At 41.2% G+C, this 11,652-nt stretch overlaps 1 protein-coding gene across 3 annotated transcripts in view; it reads right to left on the bottom strand.

Annotated features, from left to right (window-relative positions):
- kcnh1a (potassium voltage-gated channel, subfamily H (eag-related), member 1a) overlaps positions 1-11,652 on the bottom strand; it is a 44,980-nt gene that overhangs the window by 16,553 nt on the left and 16,775 nt on the right. For 2 of the 3 annotated variants that reach the window (XM_044045819.1, XM_044045820.1), the window contains one exon: positions 1,457-1,614. In XM_044045819.1, the coding sequence (XP_043901754.1) occupies positions 1,457-1,614 (158 nt within the window). Of the gene's footprint in view, positions 1-1,456; positions 1,615-3,577; positions 3,605-11,652 lie in introns of all 3 variants that reach the window. The other variant, XM_044045817.1, reaches the window with a different exon arrangement.

The following is an 11,652-nucleotide window of genomic DNA, read 5'->3' as shown; positions in this document are numbered from 1 at the left end:
GCCTTTATTCATTCATTTTATAAGTGTCTGACGGTCCGGACCTCACAGGAAGCTGACATCAAAAACACCCACTGATGGTCTTGTAATCCCATTAAGGACGGGTTGTTGCTTGTGTTTGTTGGTGGTTATTTTGTACAGCAGAAACTATGTCAGTATATTAACATGAAAGGACACCAGCAAAGGCTCATTATCAACTATCAAACATGTTGTTCACACTTTAATGAATGCAGAACACTGAAGTGCCATGATGGTAAAACACTGCATGTGTGTGTGTTGTTACACACGTTCTCATAAACATAATAAACCAAACAAAACACATGATGGAAACTTAATGCTTCCACCACACTTGCCCCCTGTAGAGGAGCAGATCTGATTAGACTTTGGAGGCCCATGCTCCATAAATCTCCATATTAATGAGGAAAAACGAATTCTCTTGAAACCACTAGAACTCTTTCAGGCTTTATGGTGTGAAAACATACAGGTTCCATGCTTGAAGACAAAGTTTGTTGACAAGAAATTAACTTCCACATTATTTTAACCTCGGGATTAATGTATGCCTGCAATAGCACAATGCTTTCCTCATTTACATGCATGAATAAGGCAAGTCAAAGCTCACTTGTAATCCATATTCTACCACTTAATCCTCCACATGAGGGTCGAGGGGGGCGCTGGTGCCAATCTCAGCTGACATAGGGCGACAGGCGGGGTTCACCATGGACAGATCGCCAGTCCATCACAGGGACACATACAGACAAACAACCATCCACTCGCACACCTATGCTCAATTTAGAGCGTCCAATTTACCTAGTCCCCATAATGCATGTTTTTGGACTGTGGGAGGTAACCGGAGAAAACCCACACACACACACACACGGGGAGAACATGCAAACTCCATGCATAAAGGCCCTTGTTCCGACCAGGTCGTGAACCGGGCTCCTCTAGCTAAAGGCAAGAGTGTCTTCTTCCTCTTGTGGCTTCTCCCTTTAGGGGTCTCCACAGCAGATCATGTGCCTCCATCTTGTCCTCCTCCTCTGTTACACCAAATGTCCTCATGTCCTCCTTTACAACATCCATGAACCTCCTCTGTAGTCGTCCTCTTTTCCTCCTGCCTGGCAGCTCCCTCTTCAACATTCTTTTGTCCAATATAATCACTATTCCTCCAAACCATCTCAACCTTGCCTGTCTTACTTTATTTCCAAACCGATCAACCAGAGCTGTCCCTCAAATATGCTCACTTCTAATCCTAATCCTGTACATCCTCGTCACTCCCAATGAAAATCTCTGCCAGCTCCAGCTCCACCTCCTGTCTTTTAGACGCTGCCACTGTCTCCAAGCCATACATCACAGCAGGCCTCACTACTGTCTTGCAGACTTTTGTACATAGTAAAATCAACTACAGGGGGTGTCCCAGTGAAAATTAGAAAGTGAAAAGTAATAACGGATGTCATGAACGTACCAAATGCAGGCGAGCCAATGAGCGGCCAGTCCAAAAACACACACCAGCAGGACCAGCACAGCCGCCCCGTACTCGATGTAGTGATCCAGTTTACGGGCGACCCGACCCAGACGGAGAAGCCGCACCACCTTAAGCGAGCTGAAGAGACTGCTGATCCCCTACGACAAAGATGGCAGAGACAGACAGAACAAGACGACATCAGAGGCGACATTTATACTTATATTATATTTTGAATACCCAGCATGTGCTACTTCAACACACAGAGCCCAGACTTCTGCACATCTGGCATCTACACAATATACTAAATCACTACATGTATAAATGCATAGCTTATAAGCCACTATAATGTTCTACACAGCTAGGAGGACATTTATAAGTGTTTATTAATGTAATTCTCAGCAATTATAAACTCTTAAATGTATAAGTGATTGATAGAATTACGGCTGGTTCGTACTATATTTCATTTATTATTCTCACACGTTACATTAAAACAATGCTCATATACTGCTTAAATATGCTACTATATTGTTGAATATACTGTGGTGCAAGCTTTTGTTTGAAGTTGTTATGTTTCTATCTCCCTCTTTCCGTGTTGTTTTTACTTTGACTTTGATGATTCTTGACGTAAAGAACTGTGTAAGATCTGCATGTGACGTTTTTCCATTTGTCGCGCTTCTAAATATTTAAGCAAACTTCCCATTAAGGCGATACCTGACTCACATACACAAAGCTACGCCACATTTACAGCAAATGTACAGCATTGCAAACTTGTTGACACACAAGTGCATGGACCCTGTTAAGTGCTCCAGTGAGTGTGATATAAAGATATATAGTAAACACACAAACACGTATCATCGTGTTAAAATGCACGAGTGGATTCCTCTCTGTTACATAACTAGCAGCTCAGTGTCTGCTCAGCTTAACTGTGCATTCATACACCCACTCAGTGATCAAGCAGACAACTGCAGTCCCATCAGTCTGCTGCTATTCTCTGCATGTGTGCTTGTGTGTGTGTGTGAGAGAGAGAAAGATATTGATTTTGCTAATGTGCTGCGGTCTGCAACGTGAGTCGACCTACAACTGCAGCGCCTGCTGTCACTTGATCTGGTCTGGCTGCCTGTCGGACACCTCTGCTTCTCTAAAACCACTTTACTGACCTGAGCTCTGACACAATTCAATTACAACTGCAGTGGAGCTTTCCAGCTCTGCTCCAACTCCACTCAAACACATGCTGAAACAAAGGTTACAGAGAATAACTTAAAGGAAATAAGTAAAGGAGGTTTCATGAAAAGACATTTTGGGAATGTGGCCAATAAAACATTTTGCACAACATAATACTTTCAAGTCAATCTCTATTGATTATTGTCGCAATAAATGTCAGATAAGTAAATATTGATTTTTTTTTTTCTCCTGGGTGAAGAATCCAGTTACTTGTCGATATAAACATCTTAATGAGAAAATATGGGATAAAACATTCAAAGCACACATATATATGTATACATATATGTATACATATATATATACACATGTATATATATAACAATGCATATTAAACCTTGTAATATTCTAACTGCAGATAATGATAATTGTAAAAGTTTCTTTTGCTAGATAATAAAGTTAGATGAGACTTTAGTGTAAATGTAGAGGTTATAGCATTAATTTAGCTTAGAAACACGTCCTCAAAGTTACGACACAGTTATCAGCGCCTGAATTCATCGAGTATAACTCATTAGTGTGCGTGCAGAAACCAACAGCAAAAGTCTTTATGCTACATTAAATGGCTCTGAATCATGTTAGTGATGTTTGTCTGACAAGCTCTTACTTTACTTTAATGCTCAGTTCAGTCTCACATTTGTAGAAAGACAACCTGATCAATGTCTCGATCTGTCGTGGATGAAAAAACTGTGCAGTAAACCAAAAGATTTACTTTCTGTGACGTTCATTTCAAGCTCTGATGCGTCGGCTGTCGTGCTCTCGTGCAGCACGACAGCTGAAGTGTGTGTGAATGTCTTTGTCGTTTGTCAAGTGTGCATATGTGACTATCATTAAGATTTAAAAAAAAAAAAAAACAAACACAAAAACTGTTCATTATCATATTCCAAAGCATAAACTGAGGCCTACTTGAGTGACAGCTCGATGGTTCCAATTCTTCCCATCACGTCCCATGCATGAACACAGGCAGGTGTGGATTTGGGTGGGGGGGGGCGGGGGGGATCATGCAAACAGAACAGAGGGATGAAACAAAATTCGAAGCACATGTAAGAGAGAAGACACTCAATCAGTGGTAAGAGATGAATAAACACATGAGAACGTTCAATTAAAAAGATTTTAAAATAAAATGAAACAGAAAAACAACAATACAGTATCTGTGTGTGTGTGTGTGTGAGTGTGAAGCCTCTGCACCACGAGCAAAGCATGCAAAGACAGCGCCATCACTTCTACCTTTAAAAAAAAAGGTGGACAGCAACACAATGTGGACCATTTCAACACTGACAATAACCATGAATTCCAGTCAGTCTCAAGGTGACATGTGCTGCTTTAACATCGCCAAGAATAACTTTGACAGCTGCCCCTTGTTAACCATTGTTCCCTCCCCTGTACACGGCAACATCAGCCATCAAAGTTATTCATGTCAGCTGTTAAGGCCTGTAGCAACAAGACGTTTTGTCTTGTTATTCACCCGGAGCCATGGATCACTTCAAAGTGTCACTGAGTTGTTGCTGAGACACGGGAAGATGATTTTTTTGGAAATGGACACTCACAGCTCGGATGTGGCCAAAAACATTCAGGCAAAAGGTGCAAACAAACGCCACAGATAATACTGTACAAAGCACATATATGAAGCTGCAGCTGATGCTTATTTTCACTGTTGATTCTTTTTGCAAGTGATTCATTAGCGATGTTAAAATGTAAGAAAATAGATGGAAGATGTCCAACACATAAATAATTAACATGTGTATGTATTTCAAGGGCATTAAATATAGGCTTAAGCCGTATTCACACCAGCCCTTCTAATTCGAACCCTAGTTTGTTTGCTCGGAACGTTTGGTTCGTTTGGGGAGACGTGAATGTGCAACCGAACCGCAGGTCTCAGTTCGCTTCAACTGAACCAAATGCAGGAAGCGGACTACAGCGCAGGGCATTGTGGGTAAACACAACCAGAACATAAGCACGTGTAGCGCGACAGTCTGGGGGAAATGTCTGTCCACTGTCCAATGTCTGAGTCCGCGTTTATGTGTCGTATGTTCACATAAAACCATAGGATTTGATGCAGCTCCATGTTTTGGGTGTGGAGGAACCAGAAGTTGTCCTGCATTACACAACAGATGAGCGAGTTTTCTTGTTCATTGTTGTCTCGTCTTCTCCTTCAGTAATTCTTGATGCAGCGCCACCTCAGGCAAGGAGGAGAATACGTTATTCAAAAGGTTCGGCTTGTTTCACTAAAGTGCAAAAGTATGAAAGCAAACTTGGACCGGCTGAATATTGCAACCCCCAATTGAACCGAGTCCCCAATCGTACCGAGTCTAGCGGACTATTAGGTATGAATACGACTTAAGATAATGAGGGAATGTGCATTTGTGAATCACCTAAATACTTCCTAATTGCTTTTCATGGGATTTGGTGTCAGGAAACGCAAACAATGGCCATTTTTAACTTATAATGGTCCAGTGTGTAACAGTGTGAGTTAAATGGCAGAAATTAAATAAACTACCCATAAATATGCTTGTATAAGTCTAAGATCCCTTAAAATACGGTTGCCCTAGCCTTAAAATAAACATTTTATATGTACTTTAAGTCTTGTTTAAGTCTTGTTTTGGTATGTAAAATCGTAGGTGGGAAAGGGAGGAGTCCTCTGTTATTGCAATTTGCATTCTCACCATTAAACACTGGACGTTAAAATATGTTTTGTCCATTTAATGACAAAGGAAATTTTATTGAGTCCTCAGCATTTGGCGTGAAACAGGGAATAAACTCAAATTACATTTGGTGTAAAAATACAACAATAATACCAAAAACATGAAAAAAGTGACACCAGCATTATTCTTTGAATCTTTGAAAAAAGTGTTGTTGTTTTTCTCTCTTCTGCTGATCCCAGACTACTGGTGCGGCCGCCACTTGGAACGTGTCAGCATTTCAGATGCTGAAGTGTTGAAAGACTAGAAAGGCCCAAAATGCTTGAGCTGCAAATACAACTCTGATCACTGTGAAACAACAAGTCTCGTTTTTTTAAGCATTATTGCAGCGTTTCATGTTGCCTCGTCCTGCACGAGCTTCACAACAGCCCGAGAGACGATGTACACACTGTGCTGCTCACTGTGTGACACACAGCATCGTTAAATGCCATCACAGCACTTTGCACAAACACACACACACACACACACACACATCATGAGACATGTCACATTTAAGCGCACGCACACGCACCCACACACAATGATGCATTGATATAATGAAAACCGGCAAGTGCAGGACACTGAGGATCCATTTAATCAGTGAGCATGCTTGTGTGTGTGTGTGTGTGCTTTTCTGGCATAAACACTGACCTTGTTAGGACCTGTAGTCCTCGTGGAGACCAAAACCTGGTCTTAATGAGGTAGAACCTCAATTGTCAATTAATGGTAATTGGATAACGCTTTGTTTAGGCAACACAAATGAATAGAAAGCGGCGTGAGTCCTAAAAGGATAGCTGTGTGTGTGTGTGCACAGGTATTACTAATGTTATTGTTGTTAAAAAGCAAGTCCCCATAACGTAAATTACTACATTTTAAATTTAGGTTGAAGATAGGATTAGGATTAGGCCAGTAGTAATTAAATTAAGTAGTTAAGGTTAGAGTAAATATCCAGGAAATGAATGTAAATCAATGCAATGTCATGGAAACTGTGTGTGTGTGTGTGTATCTATAGCTTTTGACTGGACCTCACTTTCTGTTATGGTTGAACACCTGATTTCGTTTTTTTTTACGTTATTTTTCAAACGTGCGACCAACGAACGCAGCATTGACATCAGAGTCTTCATTTTGCCGAGCAAAAATTGCGACTGTTTCCCGATGGCGGTCGATTTTCATGAGCGATTTTCTGACGATTCCACAGCTAACCAATCAGAACGAGAACCCCGTTCTTTTTAATAAATAAGAAAAAAACAAGCTTCAGCAGCAATAGTTTTCTGAGCTGCTGTCTTCGGCTGCTGCTGCGTGTGTGTGTGTGTGTATGTAGCCTGCTCTGATCTGATCTGCGATTTTTTCCCCCTCATCATCATAACTAATTAGTTTCTTCACATCGCTCTTGATGTACATGGGAAGATGTGTCGTCCCTTATTTTCGCAGCATGTCCAGTGTACAAAGACCTTAAGAATTAAGTTTGTCAGGGGAGGCATTTAGTTGTAACAATTAAGGCAAGGGTAAAGGGCTAAGGAATACCTTATGTCTGTGTTTCCACTGAGATAGCTGTACAAGAATCTGTGTGTGTGTGTGTGTGTGTGTATAGTGTCAATCAGCAGCTGCAGAAACAATATGATGTAAGTGTGTTCTAAAACAGGTTTCACCAGTGAAAACATCATATTTTACTACATTTTTTGTCATTAATAAAATAAAGGCATGTCAGCACAACTTCTGCACAACACCAGCAGCATGCAGTCTGCTGTGTTGAGACTGTTCAAATTGACCAGCTCAAAGTGTTTCCTCAGTATAATAACACATCTCAATTTGGAATCACAGCCCATGTTTTCCCATGACTCTGTCCTTTTGTCAGCCACCATGAGGTGCAAAATACAGCAGAGCTGTGGTGAGAGAAACTCAGTTTACTCATTTTCAAGCACATTCCCCAATTAAAATGTGCCAATTATCTGAGGATCCTGTGACAGTTTTCCACTCTGTGCTTAAATTCACAAGTAAACATTATCATGCTGCTCACTCAGGCTCATTTCTTCACTGACACAACAGAAAGCACCAAGTGAAGAGGACCTGATATGGACTACAGTGGTTATTAAATGTGGTCGGGTGCCGGCACGGAAACCTAATAACCTGTCAGCCCAACTTAAAAGTGATCGCATCCAGAATTTTAACTCGCCGGCGAAGCACAAGTAAACATTTTAGAACTTATTACATAAGTTACATAAGGGGGCTGTTATGAGGTAATAAGTCTCTGCTTTCATATAATGTCACACATACTGGAAAAGTTAAATAAACAGAATAACTCTAAAGCTGAATGCTGATCCTTCAACTTTTAAATTTAGTCCTTATAAAAAACTCAATCTGAAAGCGTTGTTAAGAAATTACTAACTGTATTTGCCACAGGTTGTGGTTTAGCTTAGCATCATCTCCACCAGCCAGATGCTCCTGTTTGTTGTTCTAATATTACTTTCCTTGTCCATGATTGTAAAGTCTTTTGTTTAATTAATTTTGTTTAAAAAGTACAAAAAGTCACATTATTGTGTTAACTTAAAAAAAACCATTTGGCTATGTTAACAAGTTTTCCCTGTTTAAAGAATGAATATCAAACAAAACTAGCTTTTTGAATCAGTAATCTTCTTCTAATCTAATAATAAGCAGGTGATACACTGAGAGGTGTAATACTGCCTTCCACAGGGGGAAAACAAGAGTTGATATTCTTTATATTCTCACAGAAATGCTAAAACTGTCTTATACTGACAAGGTTGAAAAACACAAAGGCCTCAGGTCAGTCAGTTCAACAATTACCGTTCTCTTTTGAATTGACCACATGAAAATAAAGCATGTTCAATTGTTTCTGGATGTCCACACTGGCAGTCTGACACAGACCATCTGGGTGTTTTCCTATCATTTTCATCTATCTGGCTAATCCACACTGCTCCAATCTCAGTCTATTTAGACCGATCTCATCCCGTACCTTTAACTTCACAGAAAGCCACTTATTTCTAACGGGCTGCAGACAGCGATAATGCTGACCCTTCTGTTCTATCTCCCGCTCCTCTGTCTCATTGCATTTTCTCCAGAGACACTAACACATTCATCCACTCCTAGACTAACCTTTGGATCTAACATTTTAGTTTATCAGACGTTTTATTTCCTTCAACTCCTGTGTGTCCAGAGACCAACATAAAAGTACAGTCCATTTCCTCCACCCTGAATAGGCAACATAGGATTTTAACAACCCGGTCAGGACGAGCCATTGATTTGCCATCCTTCAACAGCATCATAGCAGGTCTCACCTTGCCAGACAAAGCGGTCTGGACCAAAGGTGAGGAGGCAGAGACAGATGATGAGGCAAACCCACACTTGGGGATTTATTTACAAATACTTTCAGTGCTAGGCAAGATATGCGTCACACACACCGGCCTCTACCAGAACAAAATATCAACTGCCCTGCTGAGGGAAAAATCAGCGACATATAACAGTCACAAAGAACAGGGGTACATTACAGTGCCCTATTTTACAAACGCTGATACAACAGGAAAAACATCGACATAAACAAAAATACTAAGGCTCAGATAATCTAAGTGCATAACAGTTATATATATCCTCACACATTAACTCTCAAAAAATCTGTACTAAACCTCCCACCCCTGCACAACCTTATCCGATGGAACCCTCCTGGAATGATAAAGAGCAGTTTGTTTCCCCGGGGACTCTTTTACATGCGTACCCTGGGAGGCTGAGAGAGGAGAACACAGGTAAGTGCATGTGTATTTGTGTAAAGTGCTTTAAATAAGGTACAAAATTACTGACAGGTGTTGCGTCACTCAATCCACCCGCAAAAAAACATTACTACAGAGCAAAACACACAAATTAACAAACAAAAATGAAATTCATCATCATGCCTTGCTGGAAATGTATAACCTTGGTACCCAGATATACTTCATGAAAAATTGCTTTTCCAATTACAACTCAAAAAAAGGTATTGGAGACTGAGAGGACCTCTATCTCAGACCTGATAAAAAAACTGAATTATAATCTGAAATGCAAACTCTCTGTCTGATCTGAAAGTTAGTAACAAACATGGAAAAGCCAGCCCTTTCAGAAAGTGGATCCTTAAACCCATCTGAGTAAATCTGATAACATTATCTATCTTCAAGGAGACATAAGGAAACCAGAAGAGAGACCACATGGATCCTTGACTTTGGAACACCTATGTCATCATTGTGAATGGTCTTGCCTTTGATACGATGATAAAAGCGTTCATGTCATCAGCATGACAAAGGCAGGCAATAACGTCAATTGTTATAAATCACCAAAGAAACACAAGTCCTTTTTTGTATTACCACAGACATAACAGAATCTTTTAGATCATGACGCTCCATTCTGACGAAGAAAAAAGAATACAGAAAAACTCAAAGTATCAGCATGTGAAAACCAAGTTGGATACAGGATCTAGCCTTTCGAAATATATGGAAAGGCTAGAGGAGAGGAGAACATACTTCAAGTATCGTAACGATGAAATGTTCAAGCGGTTAAAGGAGACAACATTTGCACAAATGATACTCCAGGCACACTCTTCAGGTACAAACCTGTTCAGTCAACAGGATGTAGGGGACACCTTGGAGATTGGGAAAATAGGGCACAGTGCCATGTCAACACAGCTTAGTGTTCTCAGCTGTGGTGGAGAGGTGAGCCTGGAGAATGAGGACCTGGCCAACAGGCCCTGTCCCAACTGTCCCTACCTGCTGCTGGACGTACGGGACCAAGACGATTACGACCGCTGTCACATCATTGGTGCGCACAATTTTCCAATTATCATGCTATCTCGATTCAGGGGCATAAAAGAAATTTGGGAATATAAAAATATACCAGGAAAAATAATCATTTTGTATGACGAGGATGAGACCATTGCCAGTCGGGCGGCCACAATCATGTGCCAGAAAGGATTTGAAAATGTCTTCATGCTGTCTGGAGGTCTCGAGGTAATCGCTAAGAAATTTCCAGAAGGGATGACGACAGGCTCCATGCCAATATCACATCTGTCCTCATCCACTAACTCGTCTGTGTCCTCGGCCACCTCCTCAAAGAAGAACTCTTTGCAGCAGAGGCAGCAGCTGCCATCTCAGGCAGAGGAAAAGAGGTGGTGGTTTACACCACATGACCTCTACAAGATCCAGCAGCAGCTGGACGAAATCAGCTCCCAATCCGGAGCAAATAGTGCCGGAAGTCAACAGAGTTCTGGTCTTCAAAGCAGTAGACCCGGGAAATTGTCCAGCCGAACGTCAACCATCCACTCCCAGTCTGGACCTGGACCATCCAGAACCCAGTGTCAACAGACTTCCAAGATTTCAAGCAATTCACCCTCGGATTTGCCCAACCTCACGTCAACCACCCTCTCCCAGTCTGGACCGTCCGGTGTCGAAAGTCAACAGACTTTGAAGTTTCAAAGCAAAAGACCCTTGAAAATGTCCAGCCACGTATCAAACACACTCCCACAGTCTGCGGCGCCCAGTGCCGAGAGTCAACAGACTTCCAAGGTTCAACTAAGGGTACCCTGGAAATGACACCACCAACCCTCAGCCACACAGATACATGCAATTATAGCATAATTATACAAATAAGTGTATAATCATAGCCTTGGAATAAGCCTTTTTTATATATGAACTTGTAGGGGCCTCACTTTACAGAGGTCCCCGTATTGCGCCGCAACGTTTCAACAACAGATCTTTATTTATGTGGCCATTACCACATAAATCAATAAAAAGAAGGGAAACAGCAGCAAAAGTGGGAGACTGAAAGTGAGGAGATTGTGTTGTGAAAGAGAGTTCACATCATTCTGGTCTGCAAAGGCCACCGTAGCTCCCTGACATGCTTGGGAAAGGGCGGTGAGAGAGTAAGCAAGCACTTGTATTATTCCCAAGGCTAATTAGTGCCCGCAAGGGAGAGCTCAGGAGAATAGAGCCGTGTGTTAAGGTGGTTCTGCTCCTGACAATCCGACAGCAGCTCCATCATCTGAAATGAAATGAGCCAGTACCAACAGAGCACCCGTCTCACAATATACAGCAGAAATATCAGACTTTCTTTAATTTTGATTTAAATTACTTACAGAGAGCTGTTATGGGACCTTTTTTTTGGTTCCCACAGCTCACATCTGATGCAGTTAATATAAGCAGTTTACTATTGTTGTTATTATTGCTTGCTTGGCAGTGCATATGTATTGGGAACACTACACTGACCACTTTATTAAAACTATTACACTCACACTAATCACTTTACCAGGAACACAACACTGATTGGTTTATT

Source organism: Solea senegalensis, linkage group LG15 (genome assembly GCF_019176455.1).
Source record: "Solea senegalensis isolate Sse05_10M linkage group LG15, IFAPA_SoseM_1, whole genome shotgun sequence".
NCBI lineage: Eukaryota > Metazoa > Chordata > Actinopteri > Pleuronectiformes > Soleidae > Solea > Solea senegalensis.
Note: the sequence above shows the minus strand (reverse complement) of the source record. Positions and strands in the feature narration are given on the sequence as shown.